The 26,269-nt window shown below is 38.5% G+C and overlaps 1 protein-coding gene across 3 annotated transcripts in view; it reads right to left on the bottom strand.

Annotated features, from left to right (window-relative positions):
- Positions 1 to 26,269, bottom strand: part of TLE1 (TLE family member 1, transcriptional corepressor) — a 77,161-nt gene that overhangs the window by 38,786 nt on the left and 12,106 nt on the right. Inside the window, exons 5-6 of one of the 3 annotated variants that reach the window (XM_058043272.1) lie at positions 17,636 to 17,698; positions 16,722 to 16,826 (exon numbers count right to left, since the gene is read on the bottom strand). The exons of 1 other annotated variant lie outside the window; for it this stretch is intronic. In XM_058043272.1, coding sequence (XP_057899255.1) covers positions 16,722 to 16,826; positions 17,636 to 17,698 — 168 coding nt within the window. The remainder of the gene's footprint in view (positions 1 to 16,721; positions 16,827 to 17,635; positions 17,699 to 26,269) is intronic. One more of the 3 variants, XM_058043274.1, reaches the window with a different exon arrangement.

Genomic DNA, 26,269 nt, shown 5'->3' with positions numbered 1-26,269 from the left:
CACTATAAGGTCTGAGAGGTCTGCAGAGGTTTGGTTTGGGGGTTTTGCCTGTTTTTTGAATCCAGCCTCTAAAGAGCAATATGACATCCCTCTCCGCACTGACTTTAATAAGACTTCAGTAGTTTCCAGCACATTTCCTCAAAACAGATGATAACCTGATATTTTGGCTGTCTCTCTCAGAGATGGTAACTTAGTCACCTCCTTCCGCACGGACCGCTTCAGCCAGGTCAGTCATCTGCACTCTAGCTCGGAGGCAACTTCAATGAGCAGTACTGTGCAGCATTGTGGGCATCAGTCTTACTTGTCCCCAGCTGCACTATCACCCCACATTACCTAGTTTTATGTGCAAATGCCTAACAATAAAAACTGATTTATTCCTTCTTAACTCGTTTCATGGCAAAAAGGCTCCTCCCTTCTCCAGCAATAAGCCCAAACTAACTTCTTTTGCAGAGTGACCATGGGAAGGTTGAAACCTGGAACAGGAGTTAAATTGTTTCCATTTTTGCTCCTACTATTTGGGAAGTGTGGGAGGATAACCCTTATTCATCTCTATCCTGCTTGGTTTAATCAGCAAACAAGTTAACACACTTGATTTCAAGAAGCACAAGTTAACATTTTAAGAAATGCCAGGGGCACCTTACCTACCATTTCTCTGGCTCTGGTTTGTAGCCTACATACCACACATTATGAAAGTCTGAGAAATGAGGAACAGATAAATGCTCCGTAAGAGGTTCTGAAGATGAGAGTGGAAGGGCTGGGTCCTGTGCTCTCTGGTGGTGCTGCACACAGACAGTGGGGAGCAATGGGCAAGGTGTGGTGTGAGAGCTGCAAGTGCATTGCAAAGCTGCCCTGCACATTTTTGTAGCTTTGTAAATGTTTAGTTACAGACATGGTACACAAAGATCTGTAAATATGGCACTACATGAAACTGACTTATTACTGAAATCCTGATCATGGTCTTTTAAGCCACCAATGTTACATCATGATTTCATGTTTATTATCTGATGTTCATCGCTGTTCAGGGCTTCAATACACTGATTTATTGCTCATGTGTTATTTATTCATAACAGGTTTGAAGTTCTCCCTAAGAGATGAAGGATCATTCATAAAGATGATCCTTTCCAGAAATTCATATTATTTTTATTTAAAAAACCTTAATTTTTAAAACTACATTGTATTATCTTTGTAGAAGGGATAAAAGGACACAAAGGAAAAAAATAAAGAATAGGGAGAGGGATAACAGCAATGTTCACCAGATGCATTTAGTAACTAAACATTTGCCATAGTAAATCCTACAAATAATTATGTTATGCATATAATCACTTTCCCATCACTTCAAAGACACTAATGCCTGCTCTGTAACCTTTTAAGAGCTTAGCAGCAGTGAGATATAAAACGGAGTAGGCTGGCAGCAGTATCATGGTCTACTAGGCATGTTCATTAGCAGTTAATTAAAAACTAGACATCTGCCATAAGAAATGTGCTCAAAAAAGGATGAGTAACAGGTCTGTCTTAGTACCAATTATTATCATTACTTGCAGAGCAAAGGCTGTGTCCACTTTCAGAGGAAAGTGGGAAGGTAGAGAAGAGTGCAATGATGCATACTTAAGTGACTGCACTTAAGATAATTAGCCACAGCAGTGATTTTAAAAATATCTGTAGTTCACCCACCATTTTGTTACAAACCTAGAAGTTCTTCATATTTGCAAAGGGAGAAAAGGAATTACAAACTCATATTACTGTACTGTTTAGATGTAGGTTCTATTGCCTCAGTTTTTTATTTCCCAGTGTCTCCATAACTAAACCGTAAAGATCGAAACCTGGCATATAAAAAACAGCATTACTGTCCCTGAGCAAGCACCTCCTAACAATTTTAAAGGTAGTACAGCTTTTTATCTCCCACATTTTAGGCGAAGTCCAGCTATGAAGAGATCTTTAATCAAGACTTAAAATGTGGAATTAGATTTTCAATCTCCAACAAAGACTTCCAAAGACAGAGTTAGTATGTCTTTGTGAAACAGAGCTCCTATAATTAAACAGAGATAGGTCTCCTATAGGCTCCTTGCTCATAAAGACAGAGAACAAGCTCTTACAATCCTATTCCTCACCTTACAGCAGCTCTGGTGAGGTCTCAAACACCTGATTTTACTTTGACACCTTTTTCACTTAAATATAAGGTTTTTAATCCTTATCATTAAGTACTTAGAGCATTCTTCTGTTCTTAAACAGATGTATGATGTACTCTTCTGTATCTCTTGAAAAGCACTGAATTAAAAATTCAGATGTTACTGCAAATGAACGGTGGAAAAAAGGTTATGCTTTGTCCCAGACTACAAGAGCTGTCTTCTCTTGGGTTTTTCTAAATAAACACTTGAAAAATAAACACAGAAAAATGTTTCCAAAATCTTATCACCACTAGCATCAGCAATACTATCAACAGTTGCCTCCAAGTTCCATAGAGGCGTTCTGAAAAAGTATCTGGAAAACATTACTGTGTTCAGTTTCATTATCACATTCACTTCCTTTCCAAAGGAACATCTTCCAGTCTTTCATTCGCTTCCTTGAATTTCTTAAGGAAATGAGTGCCTGCATCAAATATCTGCAGCCACTAAACACAAGAGGGACACTGTCTGAGCACATATAGGTAGTTGATCAAGGAATAACCTTTTCCATCACTGTTTAGAAATATTCTTAAAACCAATATTTCAAATATAACCTTTCAAAAAAGGAAGTAACTCAAGACTATGCTCCTTTCACATCCCATTTTTCCCTCATCCTAAAAAAAGCCAAAAGCTGTGTATGTACAATCCACTGTATGAACAGTCAAATTTGGCAGGAGGAAACTCAACAGACACTCTAAGCTGTTAATTAATACTTACATTTAAATTTCTGTAAGTACTTTCTAAAGAGTATTTCAGCTATAGGGAAGAACATGTTTCAGGACAACAAACAAGCACTTGGAAGAATATATTCACATTCTTCTACAAAAGTGGACATGGTAAGAGTAAAAGACACCACCTACTTAAGGCTTCTGCCATGACTTTGATAAGGCCCCTCACAAAATTCTTGCCACTCAAAGAAATAGTGCATTGAGGGATGGATTATTACATGGATGAGGAACTGCATCTGAAGAGTCAATGAAACTTAACCCAAAGAGTCAATGGCTTCACACCTCTGTGGAAAACAGGAATGAGCTGAGTCCCTCAGGAGCCCAAAATGTGACCAACACTACTCAATACCTTCATCAATGACACAGGAAATGGGACTGAAAAAACTGTGCCTTCTGCAAGTTTGCAGATGACACCAAGCCATGCAGTGCAATTGATTCACTTAAGGGAAGGGGCGACATCAAGAGGACTTAGACAGGGCCAAGAAGTGGGACCATCTTATATGGTTCTCAAGAGGTTCCACAAGGCCAAATGCAATGTCTGGCACTGACCTGTGACAATTTCTAGACGGGGGGGATGAAGGGCTTGGGAATGGCCCTGCTGAAAAGGACTGGGGGGGGTTGGAAGATAAATCATTGGATTACTGCATCTACAGCCCAGAAACCAAACTGTATCCTGGGCTGCGTCAAAAGGATTTGGCCAGCAGGTCAAAGGAAGTGGTTCTGTTCCTTTTCTTCCCTCTACATCATGAGATGCTTACTGGAGTACCATGCCCTGCTCTGGGGTCAATAGTCCAAGAAAAACATTAACAGGCTACAGCAGGTTCAAAGAAGGCCCACAAAAATGATCTGAGGGAGCTGGAACGCTTTCCTAAGGAAAATCACAAAGTTGGGCTTGCTCAGCCTGAAGGCTCCAGGAACACCTTACTGAGATCTTTAGATACAAAGTGTGTCTGTAAGAAAATGGAAAGAGACTTTTTTCCAGAGCCTGTAGCTACAGAACAAGAGGCTGTGGCTTTACACTGAAAGGTGGTAAGCTTACATTGGACACAATGACAAAACTTTTATGTGGTGGGTGGTGAGCCACTGGATGCCCCATCCCTGGAAGTGCTCATAGTCAAGTTTGGATGGTATTTTGAGCAACCTGTCTTGTGAAAGGTGTTCCTGTCCCCATGGCAGAGGGTTTTCGTTTGATCTTTGAACGTTTCTTCCAATCCAAACCTTTCTATCATAGGTAAACACATTTATTTATAAAACATCAAATATGCATTGCTTACTGCTCCATTTCCAAATTTTGCTTTGGCAGCAGCTGTCATGTTTCCTTCTTGATGCTTCTACATGTTTATTTTTCCTTGATAATATCACCGATAAAGTGTGTTAATAGTCCCCACAAGACACTTCCTTCTGACCTATTCCAGCCCTAATCTTCAGTACCACTGCAGCAATTTACAAAACTAAGGTCTGAGTTTGCTTTCTTTTGCTGACTGTACACAACTGTGAAGAGCTGCTGATACACCAGACAGCTGAGATCACATTCACAGACAACTCAACAGGCTGGAAAAATGGACTCACAGGAATCTCACAACATTCAACAAGGGCAAGTACAATATCCTACACCAGGAGGAACAATACCATAAATTCATTTATGTTGGGATCCACACAGCTAGAAAGCAGCTTTGCAGAAAAGGTCCTTCCATACCACATTGTGCAGGAGTCAGCAGCAATGTTCCCTTGTGGGAAAGCAGGTGAGTCTTGGGCTGCATCAGACAAAGTATTGCAGCAGGTCTAGAGAGAGGATCCATCTCTGCTTTTCACTGTGGAAACTACAGCTGGATTACCATGTCCTGTTCTGAGTTTCTCCTTACATGAGATATGAACAAAATAGAGAGCATCCAACAATATAAATAGTCCCAGGTCCCTCAGCCCCTCCTCATATGACATTCCCCAGTCCCTTACCTTTATAGCCTATCACCAATGATGGCCTGACGAAAGGCAAGAGGCAATGGGCAGACTAACACATGGGAGGCTCTTCTTGAACATTAGAACACACTCATTTTTGACTGAGCCCTTGCACAGGCTACCCAGGGAGCTTTGGGGTTTCCATTTTTGAACTCAAAAGCTGTATGGACATGGTCCTGCATAACTGGTCCTCGGTGGTCCTGTTTGAGCAGGGGCAAGTAGGTCAGATGACTTCCAGTGGTCTCTTCCAACTTTACCAATTTTATGATTTGCAGACTGCAGAATCACAGAACACCTGAGGCTTCAAGGGACCAGAGGGGGACATCTGGTACAGCCTCCCTACTCAAGCCAGGTCATCCCAGAACACATGGCAAAGGATTGTGTCCATGTAGTCCATGTAGATCTCCAGTGAGGGAGACTCCAAAACCTCTCTGGACAATCTGTTTCAGCACTATGTCACCCACAAAGTAAAAAAGTTCTTCCTCATATTCAAATTGAACTTCCATGGCATCAGTTTGTGACAGTGGTCTCTTGTGCTATTGCTCAGCACCACCGAGCAGAGCCTGGATCCATCCACTCTCCAGATACGGATCGACTATGATAAGGACATCACAGTAATCTCAATCATCTCTTCCCAAGGCTGAACAGGCCCAAGTTTGTAAGCCTTTCTTCATAAGTGAGATGGTTCAGTTCCTTAATCAACTTTGTAGCCCCCTGCTAGTGACAGGCCTGCCACTAGACCATGTGCCAATTCTCACTGCTTACTGTTGTCTCCCTGTTTAAACAAGTTTTATTAAAGTGAGTCACCTACTACTATAATTTCTTAATTTTCTAAATACTTCCTTTGAAATATTTGTTTATTTTGGTCAATCTGGTTTCCTTGCTTCCTTGTCTTCTAAATCCTTTATTCTGACAGGAAGAAAGCTACACTGTACAACAGTAAACAAACTCTAAAGTGCCCACCACTGCATGTCTAGCTAATGAACCAAGAATGTGGGTTAGCAGAAGTTGTTTGAGAACTATCCTTATGTGTACAAGCCACAGTGCCTAATGTGGGAAGAGATGTCCCTTCAGAAACAAAGAATAGAGTCTTCAGTAAGTCTCTTCCATCTATAAACCACATGAAATGTCATTGTACTACAGAAATTAAAGTCCATAAAAGGACAACATTGGCAAAAGCTAGTCAAAACCGTATATTTCACACATATAGAATTTGTGTGTCAGTGGCATGATTACTTAAAGGCCCATCTGTCTCATGGGTGAAATCCTGTTCATTTTTCATGCTTTATTAAATCAAATATACAAATTAGTGTCTTGGGGTCTTCACACTGATTTTCCTCTGCCACAAAAAAACCAAATGACACCCACAACTTTAGTGGAAGAGAATTTATGTCAGAAAGCAAATATCCAAGTCAGAAAGAAGATGTAAGTTAACCCAAGTCTTAAATTTCTGAACAGAAAGCTCTTCAAAATTTTTCCTATTTCCTGTTTTCGCTTGTTCAGACAATGCAAACCACACTAATAAGTATCAATTCCACAACAACATTTTTAAGCAGTAAAGGGTTGCATAAATTGCCTTTCATAAAACAGAAAATGATGCTATACAAGGATAAAGGCACTTTGCACATACATTCCCCAAACAGCCCTTTTCCCACTAATAATTTCAGTTCTAAGGTAAGAAATAAGACAGAGAAGCTGTATTTCAGTGCTCCACTCTAAGTACAGTAAGCTCTTGTGTCACTTTAACTATTAAAATTAAAAAAAAGATGCAGAAGGTCCAGCAAAATGCTCAAAGTAGTCCATGAATCAACTTCCAAACAACATGAAGCCTGACTGGAAGCATGTACCCCAAGGTTCAAAATGACTCCACTATTGTTTAACTTGCTTATCAGTGACTCAGGCAAAGGGACAGATGCCTCCTCAGCAAATGTGTCACTGATGACACAGAGCTGGAGCAGTGGCCATACCCCAGAGGGCAGTCTTTCAGAAGGGCCTCAAAAGGGTGGAGACATGGGCAGAGAGGAATCTTCTGAAACTCACCAAGGGCAAATGCAGGGTTCTGCACAGGGGAGGAAGAACCCTGGGCACCAGCACAGGCTGGGAGCTGACCTGCTGGGAAGCAGCTCTGAGGAGAAGGGCCTGGGGTTCCTGGTGGACAGCAAGCTGTCCGTGAGCCAGCAGTGTGTCCTGGTGGCCAGGAAGGGCAATGGTGTCTTGGGAAGAGCAGTGCCAGCAGGACAAGGGAAGTAATCCAGCCCCTCTATTCAGCCCTGGTGAAGCCTTCAGCAGGTGAAGTTATTAAGGTGATTAGGGAAATGGAACACTTCCCATATGAGGAAAGGCTGAGAGAGGCCTCAAGAAGAATGACGGATGGGTGCTTATCAGTGTCTGACAGTATCTCACGGGAGGGTGTCAGTGGATGGATCCAGGCTTTGCTCAGGGGTGCTGAGCAATAGGACAAAAGCCAATGGGCACAAACTGATGCACAGGAAGCTCCACTTGAACACAAGGAAGAACTTCTTTACTGTGCAGGTGACTGAGCACAGGCACAGATTGCCAAGAAAGGTTTTGGAGTCTCCCTCAAGGGAGCTATTCAAGAACCATCTGGACACAGTACTGTGCCATGTGCTCTAGGAATGACATGGCTTGAGTAGGGAGGCTGGACCAGATGTCCCCCTGTGGTCTCTTCCAACCTTACCCATTCTTTGATTCTGAATATATGTATTCTTTGGCTTGCATTCTGAAATATTTTCTACTTTTATGAGAAATTTTGAATTTTTTCAACATGAAGAGAATAAAATTCTTCCAATACCAGAAAGGCTTGGGCTGCTCTTAATTACATGGCCAGTACCAGTACATACACAGTACTTTTGCTGAATCACAGGAACCCACTCTTAAATTTTAATTATGTAGCTAGTTTTACACCTACAGAACTAAGAAACAGGTCGTCAGTGCTTCCCAATGTAATTCAAAAAGCATTTTAAAATTAATATTCAAGGGTAATTTATTTATCATTGATTCTTTTCCTCATTTCCACTATATATTGCAAGGGAGAAATGATTCTTATCTTTCCCTTTGTACAAACCTGAGCCGCAACTCTTATCATCTCTGGGCCTTCCTGTCTTACTGTAAACAGCTAGGTTTCACTGCCTTTTCTCCCGGCATCTTCGAGGGCAAGCCCAGGCACCAGAATTAGAAAGATAAGAGATAATACACTTCAGATCACTTTTGTAAACAGTAAATGACAGGTGTGGGTGGCCTCACCCAAATGATTCTCCACCACACCCACTGAATAAGCCCATCGGCTGTTTTTCACTAAAGTGACCAGCAATGAACTATTTAACAAATTTTTAGTGATAATTCTTAAATGGCAGGATTTCCCATTATCACAGAGGGAATAATCATACAGCACTGCCAGCAGGACTGGCGTTTTCACCGGAGCAGGTCTGCACTAGCAGCCTCTCCAGGCTGGGCAGCCCCTGTGCATCATCCCACGGCACACAGGGAGAGCCCTGCAGCAAGGATGCAGGGCATGGCCAGCAGATGGAATTCTTCCAGCCCAGTGACATCTCCCCAAGGTGCATTAACGCTCCCCTACCATGGCTGCACCCACACAAAGGCTTTTGCTGACAGAAAAGGGTTTTCTTCCTTCCCCTGTGCTTTTAGGCAATGCAAGTCAACCTAAAACTCTACGTTGTACCAGTGCAGTGCTGACCCACTGAAGCATGAGTAGAGCAATACAACAAGCAGCCCACAAACCAAAGAAGGCCTTTTGCTCGTCTAACCTTTTATGTATGTACAAACACACCATACTTTGTATGACATATACGCAATATTTTACATCTCAATGTATCACTAATATATTGCTACATACAACTTTTATTATATATTACATGTACTGTTCTGTGTATGTTACATACATATTGAGTGTTTATGCTTCTATGTGAAAATGTAGCTCTTTGGTGTGTTTGAACATATAAAAAAATGTGTATTGCAGAGCTCATTTAAGATTAATACCTGTCTCAAATACTTCATAGCAAAAGAAACCTCAAAAAACCAAACAGAACTGAATCATAAGACCATGTTTTTAAGGGTCCTTGTATTAATTATGTTATTTACCTTGTTTTTAATTTAGATAAAATCTTGTTGTTGTTTATTTTTTCATTTCTTAGGCTAAATTCTGAAGAAATAAGGGATAAACAGCAAAGCCGAAGGCAACCAGGAGAGAAGGACTGCCACAATGGAAGAGCCAGACAAGCCTTTGTAAAAAACAGATGCCACAGGACAGGAAGGGGAGAGTCAGTCACCACAGAAAAAATGATCCTTGCTTGGGAAAACATGTCTCCACCAAAGGACTTCCCAGACTCTAAGAGAAAGTAATAAATTCAGAACCACAGTCTAAAAGTGGCAGAAGATGACCTTAAAATCTCCTGGTCCAGACAAGACAAAGGCTGGTTTTCTGAAAACATTCATGTTCCTCTATCACTGTCAGTGTAAGTCAGTTCAAGAACAAAGCTCTTCTCTAATTTTAGACAAGTACATGTTGCCTTCTCTGAAGGCTCAGATGCAAGCCTGAAGTCTCTAGAATGAAGCTGTCAGCACCACTGCTTCTGCTCTGCAGAAACTGCCAGCACATTTCATTTCTGCAGCAATCATAAATTCCTGCTATTACTCACCTTCTAACCTCAAATCTAGTATTTGCCTTTTTAGCTACTGTTAGCATACCAGCACCATCCAACAACACTTCAAAAGCATGCTCCTACTGCACAGTTGCCAAAAACAACTAGTTCAAGCATGCACCAATTTGGAAATGACTTACAGATATTGCTCTAGAGGGTTTTATTACTGACGTATGATTATCTTAAAAAGTATTTATTTTCCTTTTAGGCACTTTTAGTCTCCAGAAATTTAACTCTTCCTGAACATGACAGAAATTATTATATATTATTATAAGCAAGGCTTTTTGTAAATTAAAATCCACAAGGTAAATAGAGGATTTGAAATTATACTCACTATCCTTTTGTCCCACCTACTACTAACTACAAAAACATTTCAGAGACAATAACAAATTAAAAATATGACAGTCATAAGAAAAGCAGCACTTTATTTAGTGTTCCAAGCCAAGATCAGAAACTTGTATGTTTTCTCTACATTCCACAACAACTTTGACACACCAAACAATTACTTCTGAACAGGCATTTAAGTACTTTTGCTAATTCTTGCTTTTACTTACTAACTACTGCTGCTTGTAAGTACTCAGTCTGAAAAGCCAGTTAGCCAGCACCTTTATAAATAGTATGAGATACTGTTTCAGGCAGTTGAGTATTAATTTCAGGCAATTAACTGTTATACAAGATAATGACCTTGGTAGTTCAGCAAGTACTCTGAAAAATTCCAAAACAAGGCAGTTACTAGACAGCACAGATTCTGCAATTGAAACAAACGCTTATGCATATTGAAGAGTTACTGTGGAAAAATCATATCTTTGTCATGCCTTTACTATCTCCTAAAGTTGTCCTAACTGCCTATGCTAGCCTCTCTGTAATCAAGAATAAGGAAAGCAAGCTTCTTGTCTAGTCCTCCCACAGCCCCTATCTCAAGTCTGTCTTGCTCTTCTTCCATGAAAAACACAGCAAGCGGGTTGCTATTTTCTTGTACAATTCCAATGTTTAATATGAACAGTACTTGTGTCCCCCTGTTCTTCCTGTTCTTCCTCCACCTGCACCTTTGTCTGCACCTTCCTACTCTCAAGTGACCCCACTGTTGACACTGACACCTAGTCAGAGGTCTATTTTGCCTGCGCAGTCCACATCACTCTCATCCACACAGCGGCAATTAGTTCACCTCAGTTTACCAGTGTTTTCTTCTCAAAATCTGTATGTTTCATTCTTTGCACCACTTCTACTGCAAAGCAGGTCAACCTGCAGCTCTACACTGTTCAGCATACTACGTCCCAACAACTTTCTCTACTCCTACTCACGCTGGGATGGGACAGCTCCATGAACAGAACCACCCTTTGTCCTTACTCAACTAACTTCTTTACATTTCATTTCTCCTCATACACAGTCCAAGCTGAATTCTTCTTTTGTCTGCACCAACCAGAGTTCAGCTCTCCCACCCAACTGCTTCCTCCTCCCAACACACCACATTTCCAACCACTTTCCAGACAAGTACTGAAGGTTACATCATATTTTATCTCAGCCCACAGACTCTATGTACTCCAATTTCCCCACATATCTCAGTATGAAAGCAAAGAAGACATTTTTAAGAGAGAAAAATTATGTGCATCTCTTCATTTTGTCTCCTTTTACTTAAAAGCTTCATTTTTATGAATATTACCCACTTCAACACTATTTTCAAAGCACGTAAGCTATTCTGCTTATACACTTGAATCAAGAGAGGTGAGTTAAATCACTTTCTAGAGGAAGTAATACTTTCCTCTAGGATTAAATAACTTGCCCTCTGTGCCAATTTCATATATGAATTCTTTCTTTCAACTGCACTATTCCAGCATTTGCATCAAACTTCTGGCCCTTATATGTCACCAAAACCATTCTTTCTAAACCAGTCTAAACAGAATAATTTGGAGCCAAGTACACAAAATGAATCAATCAACTCTCCAATATCAAATCCCTCTATCTAACCCTTCCTGAAACCACATGTTCCAATTAGACTTTTTTTTCACTATCATCACACACACATTTTACCACCAAAATTACTCCACCTCTGCTGAGAAACAGACCAGTTTAGAGATCTACAGCATTCAAAGTGTACACAACACCCACTCAATAGGAAGGAATCCAGCACGTGGCACCAACTCACATTTGGTACCCTCTATGTTATAAGAATCTGCCCTCTCTCGGCATTCTCATTTGCAGCTGCATATCTTCAGGTTTTATTTAGCTAACAATATTTTTGTTCAACTGTCACACTTTGACTCTTTTTCTGAAAGCTCTTAGGCTCCACAAATTTGCAACTGCATACTTGGTCTCACCTTTGACTTGCAGTTTAGATACTAGATCTTATGAGAGCCACCTGAAGTTCTTTTGTTTTTCTTTTTGGGCAAGAACCAAGGTGAAGCTTTTTCCATCCAACCCACATGAAGCCTTACAAGACAAGGGAGGCCTGCAACTCCATTCCATTTGACTTTTGGATGCAATTTTGCTCTCTCCAGAATGACTGAGAATATCTTCTTCTGCAGAAAATTGTCTTGTTTAGATACTACCTTCCTCTATATTGCTGCTCCAAGATTCTTCATTTCCCATCAGTCCACAGAGAGTGGGTGTGTAGGGGTGAGGCATCAAGAGGAAACCAAGTTTGATTAATACCATTCTTTCATATTTTACACACCTTCTACCAGATTTTTTCTTTTGAGTAGGAAAAGCTACCAATACATACCAGTACCACTTCCATATTTTTCCTCCAAGCTTAGTGGCACCAACAGTAAAAATCTGACCATTGTTTGGGCACTGGTATTTTGAGAACACTCAGCATCCTGCTGACAGGTACCTTCCTTCTGTGCTTTCTACTTTAAACTGGTTAACTAAGTTGGGTAGTTACTAAAAGTACCATGAATTCTAGGATTAAATTGGGGTTTCTGTGTGTTCTCAAATATGAAGAATAACCCAGGATATTGCTACACAATAGAGCTCCTATTGCCAGAGTTCAGTAATTTAGGCTTGCAGTTATGCAGTTTATGTTAAAAGTGAGGAGAGTGCCTTGTGCTCACTAGATCTCATTTTATTTAATTTAAAAGAACTAGGCAATTTCCCCTCCCTCAGCACATAATGCAGATCATGCCTGAGAAGGATCTAAAGTAATGCTACAGCTGCTTAGCTCTTCCCTTGCACTAAATTCTGCATTCATTTCTGCTCTAGTCTGTATTTCTATTTTATAATGAAACATACAGCCTAGTTATTTATAGGCTTTCTAAGGATTAACTACACACTCATAAGAATAAACCCTCAAGAGGTTAACCTCATCCTCTTAAGCTTCACACACTACAATCCCAGAGATAGCTGGCAACCACAGCCAAGAGAGAAAAAATAATCCCACATCTTGCTAATCCTTTAGCCAATCACCTCATGCAACAGTGGAGAGGCCTCTCAGAGGCCAACAACTCAATCTGTCTCAGGAGAACTGTCAGCCCAAATGATACTATATTTCACTAAATCATTAGCAACACACCTCAACAGGAAAAATAAGACATACCTGGCTTCTCAGTGGTATGCTGAAATCGTGCATCAAAAATACTGCGCTGAAGAAAGTTTCCTGTTTGCTGCTTGTATTTCTCATTCAGATATTTTCATATTTGACTCATAAAACTAGTTTATTGATTGGAAAGTAAATCTAATCTTCAATTGTTCACACCTAGACACACCAATTTAACTTATTAAATCACTTATACTCCCTAACATGAACCTGTTATTTTCTAGACATATCTCACAAAAACAACCCCACAAAAACCAAGCAGACACTGAAACAAAACACAAGAAAACCCAAACCATTCACAAAAAAGCCAAAACAAGCCTTCAAGTTACACCATAATAGTCTACCTAATTCTTTCATACCATGATCTACAGTCTTCCTTAACTACAGAAGTGGATGCCACTGGCAGCTGCAGCAAGGCCAAGGAGTTAATGGGGGCACTTATCCTTTTAGTTAGGGTTTCTGCTTTGTTCATTATTTATCTAGCAAAATTGCTACTTCATTCTACTCTAATATAATAAATATTAAATGGTGCTATCTTTAAAAAAAATTGAAAGGAGATTGTTTAGCCACACTGCTAACCCATGGCTGACAGTAAAAGCCTTCAAGAACATGTAGGATGAGTGTAAGGCCAGGAGTATGACTGTTAATAACCAAACATCATCCAGGGTTTTTTTCCTGAAGTAAGAATTTTTAATCAACACAGAGGATTAGCACTGCTTGCAAGCTCACTGAGTCCAACTATATTACTTTCTTTAAAAAATGTGTCAATTTATTCATTCTGTTTCATACGTGCTTAATACACACTTACTCCAAAGCCTAGCTTTTGATTTTGTAGTAAAATTCTCTGAAAAATCCTGGTCTTGTGAGACTGTAAGTCTCTACTCTCATAGTCTGTCCTCTAATAGGCTTCCCTCCTTTCAACTGGAAATAAAAAGTATAAAATAAATGTAGTTCAAAATAATTTTGTATTTCAAAACACTTTTCCAGTAATTTAAAAGCCTTTTTTTCCTTCCAGATTTCATACATTGCACAGGACTAACATGAACTTCTCTAACTGAAAAAAGCCAACTGGGAAACTCTTGAATCATCTGGTGTCAGGAAACAATGGCCCTTAAGGACATAAAGGAGGAGGGGGAAAAAAGGCAAATCCTAGCAGAAATGCAGAATTTTATTTAGTAAAGAGAAACCAGGCAAGTTAGTACCGGCTAGCAAAATAAACTTCCCTCCTATCCTCAAGAATTATCATATCCATGTATTTTAGGTAGTGTGACACCAATTGCATCTTCTACTGTTACAGATTGGTCCAGCCTATTTGCACCCTGAAAAGAAGTTTGACCATCTTTCATGCCCATAATAGGTGTCTAAACCGTTAAATTACTATATCTTTTCTTATCTTGAAAGACATTGCACTTCAGCAGCATGGCCCTTCCATTGTTCTTTACACTAAGTCGGGCCCCCGGACAATACTGACAGCTGCTGTCAAACTGTGCCGTGCTCACCCTCGGTGCAGCTGCCGCTTGTAGGAACAGACAGGCCTCTGATGTGTCCTCCCCTCTGGGGAAAGGGCTTGACACCCTCAGTGCTCAGTGAGGGGGAGCAAAGGTCCACTGAATTGTCAGCCTGATTTTATGCTATTCAGATTTTCCAGGACATACACCGTCCCTTTCAAACAAAACCAAGCATATGTCAGAGCATGAAACTTATTGTGGAGCACAAGGTAACTATTGATTAATAAGACTGTAAAAGATCACTGGGACATACATCTAATTTTGGCATTATGGAAATGCATGCACCTACGTGGTCAAACAAGTTTTGTGCCCAGCATGTTAATTTCCTCACTCGCAGTTTTGGATTTGTACGGCATCATTCAGGAGTCTTTCAGAAGACACAGGAACAGTATTTCTTCAGGTAAATCTTAGATGATTATAAAACCAAAATGTTAGAGCCTATTATTTGTGCTTCCAAAGAGCTTCCCTCCCTGCTCCCCAAAACCCCTAAAGTTCTTAATTGCATGTGGTACTTGTAGATCCTATGACTTTTAAGACTTTGGTGCAGACATTAAAAAAAGCAGCTGACATGCCTGAGATAGCAAAATTTGGTTTGTCTAAGTAGCACTATTTTAAGGCAAGAAAGAATCTTGAAAAGTATGTTTTAATATGTTTCCTTTTACTGCATAAACTCTTCTTTAAAACTATTTCATAACGAAGAGTTTTCCATTCCATTTTCATCCTTAAGAAGCTATTTGTTTTAAAAATGTAAGAAAGAACAGTTCTCTAATCTTTGCTAATCGAATACCACAAATGTACATGTGGCATATTTCAAAGATGAAATCAGGTATTCATAAACTAATTCATTACACAAGCAAAGCATAGAGGAGATTCTGACAAATACAGATGTAATTGTGTGGGTTTCTAAGATGTGATTAGCAAATCAACTAAGTAACAGTCAAAATTTGATACGAAGGAAAAACAGCACAGATTTGAAGGGGGGGTATGTTTATGCAAAGCTAATCTGTCAAGTGTAATAAAGCAGCTTGAATAAAATTTAAGCTGAAAATCCACTGAAGCTCCCCATTTCAGGGAGGAAAAGCTATTAAAAGGAAATGAAGGTCACCCTCCCAGTTTATTTCACCTAATTGACTGCCAATAGCTTACCACAGGCAAACCGACTGCAGATCTGCAATTGAGAAACTGATGAAAGGAGCATTTTCAAGCTGAGGCTCATTCTTTTAATCCTCCCTCTCTCCTATTTTTTTTTTCCATCTCCAGTTGGGATGTAATTTTAAGCACAGATGGATTAACTGGTTCCATTGTCTGTAGACGTCATTGGACTATGGCACTGTTAATCCGTACAGCAGCATGTCTAATTATCATTACAAAGTGTCTGAGGGAACTATAAAGACCAGCAGGGCATCTTCTCACAAGCAATTAACATAAATTGATAAATGAGTAATTTGAATCCGCTCAAGGCGCTCACATATGAATAAAATCAGAAAGGACAGGTTCTTGTTTCGGCTACTTCTTTCACTTAGTCGGAAGGGCAGAAAACATGAGAAATATTCCAGACTTAGTGGCAGGGGAAATGAACTCATACAGTGGAAGGAATGTATGGTTCAAAAAGTTCATTAATACAAAGCAAATGACTTGTGATTGACAACCAGTCACAAGCAAGTAGTATTAACTTTTTTAGCATATTTAAAAGCACATTCTTGGTGAAAGGCTATTAGAACACTGTGTCAGACAATTAATACTACTTCAAAAGGAAGTGAAGTTTCTATTCAGTAGCTTGCTAATTTAAAATTCATGAAAGATTTACAAGAAAGGGAAAGAAAGAAGAATGAATAGTTGTATAAGCTCCAAGAACTCAAGTGTCACAAAAAGCATGAGGAAAAAGTATCTAGCTCAACTGACATACAATACCCATAAATAAACAACCAACTCTCCTAAAACTCTATTTCTTGCAGGAAAAGTTTTGTTACATGCAGCACCGCTGGCCAAAATTATGTTCTGACTAAGTAAATTACTACCTTTATCTCTGCTAAAATCTGTGTGAAGCAAAAACGCTTCATCAACACTGGGCATCAAAACAATGTCAGAAATCAAAACATTAAGTTTGTTTTAAAAAAATAGCAAAGCAGTAAGATATGAAAGCAAGTTATACACACTGTAGGAGGTAGACCTGGAAGGCCACGTACCCCGATGATGGCATTCAATTCAGCCATGGTCACTTGTTTGGCACGTTCTACAGCTTGGGCCACTTGTTGCTGATGCTGTTGAAAGAAGAAGGGGTATAAGGAGGAATTTGTGTTAAGGTATTACCACACCGTATCAAACCAGGATCACAAATACTTGAATAACCAGTTTGTCTGCAGAAGCCCACAGTACCCATTGCAAGACATCTCATGCAGGTAAAAGGTAACAATACCCTCTTTTTCACCTGCTCAAAAGGAAAGAAGAGACCTGAAGGCAGCCAGCTTATCTCTTCCCCCAAGTCCCTTCATTATTTGTTGTCTGGCAGATGAATAATCATTTTTAATTGAGCCAACAGGACAATGTCAACTTTACATCAGTTTCAATTTTAACATTTATGGACTCTGTGCCTACATAGCAAAACCAACTGAAATTTTAAACAAGGAAAAGCTGCCCACAATATGCTAAAATCACAGTCATTCAGACTAAATGTAGGTCTAAAAACTTAAATAGTGTTTTGCATAGGAGCTAAACACTCACCTTTGATATAAATTATGTAGAGAACATAAGCATGCTTATTTCACTAGACCTACACTTGACAACTGAATATCTAATAAACAATCACCATGATTAGAAACAAAAGCATTTTCTTGTATTGCTACTATTTTACAGACTCCCACTCTCCTCAGGCACTGAATGAGGCTGAGCCGTTGTCACTAGTTTGAACTCAGATTTGTTAGATCAAATTAGCAGGGGGTTTGCACACTTCAGCTATAACAGATGTTCCTTACACTTGTGTATTGTGATAAAATTAACATCTTAAAACTAGCTAATTTGCAAACAGAAAAACAACATAATCGCACTTTAACAGCTGAACAGTTTTACTTACTTCCTGAGACAAAAATGGGATGACTTGTGCACAAATTGTATTCAATCTCTTCGCAATTTCTGTCTACAGAGTAAAAGTATTTTGATTAAAAACTGCATTTTAGGGGTTTGACATATTAACTATTATACAGGATTATATTAAGTTCAGACAGTGAAGAAAGTAACAAAATATTACCCATTTTTCACACTACTGCAAATATAAATACTTAACATACAAGCCCAGACATGAAAAGAGATTTTGTTAGCTACTCTAGGACATCTGCCATGTCTAAAGCACCTAATCTGTACACACATTTAGGCACAAATCTGGTCCTTGTATATACTTCATTATTAAGCAGAGCATTTTTGAAACCCATTAACTCCAAGATAAAGCCTTTTAAAAGGCAGATTTATTATTACTCAAATTATCAAGCAGCATAATATGAAGGCAGCAGGAGTAGAAGAAAAATGCTTCTTTCCTGATCAATTTTATCTGCCTATTAGAAGGTAAAACGACAGAAATGCACCATTGGGAATACAAAAGAAATACTAAAACAGAAGTGAGTAAGAATGGAGACAAAAAGTGCAGACTTCTAAAATCCATATTGAAAGAGAATTAAAATAATGCAAACAAGGAAAAAAGAAATAGATCAGAAAATGTGATCTTGTGAACAGCACATTTGTGAAACCATGAACAGCAGGAGAACAAGGTCAGGAACCAGAAAAGAACAGAACAATCCTTCAGGGAAATCAACAGAGATTACAGCAGGACAAAGAATTTGAGTCCCACTTTTCAACAACCTCATATATCTTGTACTTCTCTATGTCCCATTTTGTCATGTCAACCTAAACCCTGGATTCCTGGTGGGGTAAAGGGATCCTTTTCTCTCATTACTCAGTGTTATCTGTGTTTACAGCCTTTCAGACCCATACATCTGCCCATAATTCAGAGCCACTATTATAATTAACCCTCAAGCTACCTGTACAATTCCCTCAGTTTTCCTTAAAAACAGCAATTTCAGTCACTGTAGCACAGTTGCACAAAACCAAATTCAGCACCTAGACAAGAACACAGCTTATGTAAGAGACACTGAAAAGCTCCTGTCCATCCCTGTCATATAATCAATCCATAAAGACATTTCTTGGTTAGTTGGGGTTTTTTTTTAATGTTTCAAGACAGAAGAAACAAGCAGTCACTACTATGAATCATTAGGCCTTCTATGAAATCTCATGTATTAAAGCTGAGCAAAGATAAACTCACTTAAGTCAGACTAAAACTGTTAACTCTCTGCCAAGCCTTTTCCTGAACCTTTCCATAATTCTGAGGTTTTTCAAGAAGATGCTGTGGTATGTTGATCTTCATACATCAGTCACATCCTAATTGGGATACAAAATCAACCCTCTAGCTTTATGTCTCAGGAGACAGGTGATTTGGGATCTAAGCATAATTAGCAACTTTAACACCTCCTTCCAAACCTCTGGCAGACACAGGGAAAATACATGATGGCATCTAGACCTGTAAAACACCTCATCTCTCTTGACATGAAGCACTCCACCTGACCAAAGCCTGATATTTGACACACCCAAAACTATACAGTTTTGCAGAAGCTTCCAAAGAAGTTCCAGGATGGCTTCTTCCTAGGATTAAAAGGTTTCCCTTAACTAAGGGCAATGAAGTGACAGTTGCTTTACAGGAAATCTTTGCCCCCTGCAAGAAGGTGAACATATCTCTATTCTCAACAGAAACAGCTATCATTTCACAGAGTTCTGTCTGGGCCACAACCACAAAACATCTATAATTCCATATGTAGCCTTTAGTACTCATACTACACACACAATAGCAAAGTCAACACTTGGAAGTTACCAGCTTATCTATTACTGGTCATCAGACTTAACTATTACCAAATCTGTTGGTATTCCTATGTTAAAGGAAAAAAAAAACCAAACGCATGTACTAATGGGCATTTTTCCACATACCTAGTATATCTCTCCAGAAAGCAGGGTACATCAGCTGTGGAAAGGTAGTCTGTTGCATAGCAATCTGTTTGGCTGATGTTTAGCTAAGATGTTTAGGATCCAAGACTTAATTGCCCTAGACCAATGGGAATAATTTTGTTTTTCAGCCAGGAACAAGTATGAATCACAGCAGGTGACAAGAGAGGATAGAGAAGGAATAAAGTAAAGAAACTCACTTGGTGTCTACTGCAAAGTTATTTGGCCTGTATGGGCCACACAAATGGCCTATACATTTACCCTATTCTAAGGTAAATGTTCTTATTGCTGCTATAAGGGAAAAAAATGCAATCCTATTTTTAGTAGAGTCTTTAAAGCATGCAAGTTGTCCATATTATTGGATTTTTCTGCTCTGAATCCCAAACATCTGACCTACACTGTAATAACATATCATATATGACATCAAACAGTAAGACAAAAATGCAGTATCATGTGCATCAGGTTATAATTGCCATCCAGTGAAGGTCAGTTAGATATTTAATTTATTTTCTAAAAATTAAGGCATAATCAACTTCCCCACTTTCCACACCAATCTTCTGTTAAAGTATTATCACGCCCAACAGTGTCGGAACAGGAAAAAAAAAAAAAAAAGTGTATTCTTCTTTGTTTGTCTTTACCAAACCTGGGCATCATTGAAGACCATATGTGAACAGCAATCTTAATTCAACTACAGTGCTAAAGAAACTTAAATGTACATGCCTAAAATAAGTTTATTTTGAGATTTCTTGCTGTTGTTACAAGTGCCAGTTAAGAGACACCTACACTGAAAATTGAAACGACTAGTCAATTAACCATAAAAAAGTCTGCTTGCCTTTAAAAGGCAGTTTGTCTAAGAGAGTTTTCACACACGTTTTAAGTACTTAGAACTGTTTATCTACTATGGAATTTCATGCAGCTCCTGTTTGCTGCACTCTAATATAAAGTAAAAAAAGTCATTCACAAACACGTCAAAAAATTTTTTGCTGTCTAGCAATTTGTCAAAGTTAAGTTTTAATCCACAATTTACGTAATTTTGCTGATCAAGAGTTGCAAGAGGTTGTCTTAAGAATTGAGAAATAATGAACATTAGTTACTTTAAATGTAAATGCAACAGTTCAATAGACAATGCATGTTTACTTTTTAAGGTGAAATACCCTTGAGTATGCGTGCACGTGTGCCTGTAAGTGTGTACACATTCACTCTGGAAAGCAAAACCCCTTTCTGAAAGAGTCAAGGACAGTTTCATTAACCAAGACTAGACATCAGTTACTGGTGTCATTAGAGTAAGCCTGCAGACTGGGGCTCAGAATTTGAAAGTCTTAAAATAAAGGTACTTATCTCCTGTTTCTAGAGGCCTTCGAATATAACATAACTATTACCTAACTGCTCATTTTGAGACATATAAATAAAGAGGTCCTAAGGATGAATAAACAAAGGAAACTTTGCAGAAAGCTGCTCAAACATAGACAAACATGACTAATTGCTCATGTTCTGTGGCTCCTTGGTAAAGCAGGCTACAGAAGCCTGCATCTCTCATGAAAGTCCTCTGAGCTCTACAGCAGCTCTTAGCAAAGCATCTGAAGTGCCCTTAATTGTTTGTGTTCTTAATGCAGAGCCTCTTGAATACATTTATTTTTAATAGAGAACTTGAGTGTGAGGCCCATCAAAGAATAACAAAACTACATCATTCACTGGTTCTTGCTGCTGTAGTGATTGTCTTTTGATTTATTTGCAAATGACTAGCTTGTCAGACCCCTGACTGAAGAGCTACCCTCCTTTCTGAAGTATCATTAAAAATTAACATGAAGGAATTCAGCTGCATTTTGTAAAATTAAGTTCAGCAGATGGATTTTTTTCTCTTCACTTGTGTAATTTTTTTTGCCTCTGTTCCATTTAGTTAAGGACTTAAATGTTTTGACCTAACCACTGCCAAACTCAAGTGTTGGTACTTAAGTTTGTCTTGCACACTTGTTAAAGTGAATTTTTAACATAATGACAAAGAACAAAGCAGCCAGACTAGTTACTAAATACAACACTCATTTAATCCCCTTTCAGTTTCAGAGGTTTCAAGGGGAGTAATTTTGGGTTTTCTCCAACCAGTGTCTACCAATACATATCCCAGTACTAACTTCAGCTATAGGATCTGTGGTGATTTAAGACAAAAATTAAATCTTACAACACTTCAGTTTTAGCAATCACTTGCCCTGCAACAGCTGCTCCATTATTATGGCCCAGGCTCAAAGCTGTCCAGATTCTATTTTACAAAGCAATGCTTGGCTAAAAATGTCCATTTTATGTCAGAAGCTTGTTATTCATTCCTGCACTGAACTTCCAGTATCACAAAGTTAGAGCAGTGCTTTCAGATCTGATATATCACCAGTTCTGAAGTATTCTTACTTTTTACATTTTTATTTATGCTATTATTTTGATCCAATTTTGCAAGTAAAATTTGTAATAAATTCAGAAAAATACAGCTTAGGAACAACATGATTAAAAATAAAGCAAAAACCACCAATGTTCTGATAATACCAAAGAAGCATGTCCCAAATCATTCCCCTCAAGCAAAAGAATCAGAGAATCAGCCTTTAATGCACACCAAGGAATATACTGTTAAAACACATTCACAAAAGCTTTCAAAGGTATTTCTTAAGCATTCTGCCTCTGCTTACACTTTCAGGAATTAGAAAGCCAAGTACAACACTGAACTCCTCCTGGAAGGACAAAATGGACTTCCTGCCATTTACAGCATGTAACACAGTAATCCACTGGGGAGGAAAGGTCAACGTTGCACTTTTGGTCATTACTGAATCATTTGAGATTATCTGTGGTGGGGATGAGAAGAAAAATCGAAGCCTATGAGAATGCTGTGAATGGCTTGACCTCAGCCAAGTTTTCATCTCCATCTGTCTATAAGGCATGTGAATAAAAGCCTTCTTTCTGGGACATGCTTGACCATTTTTTTAAATTCCTGCTACAAGGCAGAACTCATTCAAATACCCAAAACTTGTGAAATGCAGTAAGAAACTGTATATTTTAGTCTTGTGTTGAAGTTTAATATCCATTTAGTGTTTTATTTTTTCCAACAGAATCACTGAAACAAGCAATGCACTTAAATGACAAAGCCTTTATTCTTTTTGTGATCAAAATCTTCAAAAACAAGAGAAAGCAGACACATTCAGAGAGCAATTACAGAAAAAAATGTATTTCACTGTACTTATCTTTCTGCATGCTTTGTTAGTACTTGCTATAGCAAGACTCCAGCATCTCCAAAAATTAGTTGCTAAGAATTCAGGGGATGAGGGGATGTTGGAATTATAATTAAATCTCAAAACCTAAACACTCAAAAGCTTCAAATGATTAAGGCTAGCATTCTGTGAACTTTGCTGTTCATGTTATTGAATCCAGGTTGAGCACAGAGATATGCATATATTATGAATGCCCTTTTATTTAAAATTAATACACTACATTCCATTTTGGCAATGGCTGCAAAAGAAAAAAAAATAAAAATAAAGGCAACATGCTATTTAAAAGTTTAGGCTTTTTATACTATATCAATGTCAAACAACAGCGTGTCAAGCTAAGATTCAATTCAGGTAAGTGCCACTGCCAAATTTTCTTGTTCCCAGACGTGCTTTAAGGTTATTTTATTGCTTAAAATTTAATTTGTTCCAACTTGCGTTTCCATGACAACGTTGGCTAACCCTGCAAATCATTTGGGTAATTGGATATCTTATCTTTCTATTGCTCTCAAATCCAATGATTCTGGAAGAACTGCAGCAGCCAATCAAATTTACAGGCCTCCTGAGTAATAGACTTGCACAAGTAGCCACATCCATCTCCCCTTTTACTGCTGTACTAACCAACTTGTGACAAATTGTGGAAGTCGGCCTTCCAACTGTAATTAAAATTACAAACACTTTCATCACTAGTACTCTCACCAATAGGAAGGAGTGAGAAGGTTTACTCTCAACAGATACTTGATATTCAATCTGACAAGAAGCAATGGGTAGCATTCATTTCAGCAACAAAAATAATCTCTGAATTTTGGGCATAAACTTCAGTTTAGCATGACATGTAATTAATAAATACAGTTTCCTTCTGCCCCACATTAGTACTACTCATTTTGAGATCAGTCACCCACAAAATGATATTAAAATCCCAGAAGACTGGGATGAAAAATCTTTAGCAATAAAAAAACCAAAAGACCACTTTACTGCAAGTAGGAGTGGGGAAAAGAAGTAGCAGAAATATTAACAGAATAAAAATTCAAAATTGTAAAGATACTGAATGCTACATAGTTTCCAAAATGAAATTAGAGAGCTTTACTTCAGTACCTAAACTACTTTTATCTGAATCCTCTTAGATGTTCATTTAAATTACAGAAAGGCCACAATAATTTAAACATAAGCTACGTATGATGCATAAGACAACAGCTACACTTGCCAAATATCTACTACAGATTTGGATCCCATTCAAGTGTAAAGTGACTGGATATATTTCAGATGTCTAATTTCAATGCTTTATAAAAATAGAGAGAGGCTGTGTGTAACTCAATGTACCACTGTACACAACTGCCCATCCCATTTACAGCTGTAAGTCCTGTTGAAACAAAGCCAACGGGCAACAAAGAGTCTGTTGTCAGGATGTCGAAGTGCTCCTTTCACATATCTTCACTATGTCAAGACTCTTCTTAAACTTGGCTAAAGAGGGCAGTTACCACATTTCTCCTTTAATCTAACTTCAGCCCATCTTGCTTAAGCACTCACAACTACAAAAGGTGTGTTTATCTAAATTTTAGTTCCATTGTTTGGTTTCCAAGCCTAAGCTAACCTTAAATACACACAGAAGTATTTAAATCTCTTAAGTGAGCACACAGCTTTGTTTTACTTTCAAGCTGTTTTCCAGGACACAGAGTTCCCACTTTTATTTAGATTACAAGAGATGCTGAGAGAATCAACGGCTGACTCCAATCCAGAAGAGGTCTTTGCCACCTTTGCCTCCAGGGACACAATTTCTTTGAACCATACTGCAGACATCTAGAGACTTGCCAAACATCTCAACAACTAATCAGGCAGAAAGCATTGCTATAATACAAACTGGGAAAGGACCAGCTTGGTAGACTACTATATCAGGTAGCTAAATAAACTCACAGGAGACATCCATCCAGTAGGAGAACAGCCCAAAGTATCAGGAGAACCAAGAGGTTTTTGGGAGAAACATAAGCTATCAATGAATTCCCCTCTTCTCATCTAACGAGTTGTTATGGTGCTCTATAAGCAGCATGGTCTCCAAAATTACCCAGCACACTTTGCAGTATTATTTTTAAGAACTTGATTTATTCTGGACAACTGAGCAACACTGCACCACACAGTAACAAAGAGGAGACAAAGAGCACAGAAAGATAAAAGAACATAAAAAGTATAACCCTAACTGCTAGACTCCTACCAGGAAAGAGCACCAGCAGCTCTTAATTTAGTTTAGGATGCTATTTTAAAATTATTTCCTATTTCTGCAAATATCTTTTCAGTACTTGTCACACTGAGCCGTTTGATTGGGATTGCAGTAGAAAGTCAAAGCTCTTACAGAGCTGGAGAAGTACCAGGAATCAGTTTCTCACAAATCAGAGCATGAAGTTCCTCAAACCAAGCACATACATTTACAGTATGCAAGTCAATAACAAAGCTGCAGTCAGGATTCTGTTCTTATCAACATTCAAGTAAGACTGTAACAGCAGTAAGACAAGAATTTATTTACTAGAACAGTAAGTAGAGAAATATTAAGACAAGGGTCTGAACTATTGGGGGGGGGGGGAATCTAATCATTATGCAACAATCAGACTTTAGAAATAACTACCAAAGTAAGCATACCAACTAAGTCACATGTACTACTCTAAATGCAGTTTCACCATTTTAAAATACTTAGTATAGTCACAGCTCAGTTTCAAAAATCTATCAAGTCAGAAAAACAATTTAAACACTTATTCATATCAATGCTTCAGGTGCCATCAGGTGACTCACTAATGAATAACAAGTTAAAAGGATTGACAACTCCTTTGATAGTAACTGGTGGAACTACCCACCACATAGGATTTGTAAGGAAGGTGAACATAATGGATATTTTCACTGCATAGGGAAAAAGGTGCAGAAATATTTCAGCAAAACTTTGGGAACATGACACTAAATTCCTTACCCATTTTATTATTTTTATATATATTCTGTTGCTTACAGAATAGAATCAATAGTAAAAAGACTATCTAAATTGCATTCTAATAGACAAAAATGCCATAAAAAACCACAGGTCCAAAACATTTTTCAGCAAAAAACATCAGATTTATGCAAAGTCCAAAAAAGGTAAAGTAATTACAGATAAGAGAGAAAGATGATAACATCTTTGCTAAGAATCTGACAGTCATAGCATTATTAGGAACAACACTAGCAGCACATCAAAAATTTCATGGGAAAAAGGACAAAACCACTTGATTATTAAACCATGTATGGATAAAATCATTTGAGTTTTTTTTTGAAACTAAGAAGTCCTGCATTCATGATAAGTCCAGTATTTTTTAGTGTTTCCCACTAACAAGCATAAGGATCTCTTCATTTACCCTAATCCTCAATTTGCAAAGAGTTTCAAGCTGAGAAAGACAGAATATGCTAGAGAATAG

Source organism: Melospiza georgiana, chromosome Z, assembly GCF_028018845.1.
Source record: "Melospiza georgiana isolate bMelGeo1 chromosome Z, bMelGeo1.pri, whole genome shotgun sequence".
Lineage (NCBI taxonomy): Eukaryota > Metazoa > Chordata > Aves > Passeriformes > Passerellidae > Melospiza > Melospiza georgiana.
The sequence above is the reverse complement of the archived record's forward strand: the minus strand, read 5'-3'. Positions and strand labels throughout refer to the sequence as shown.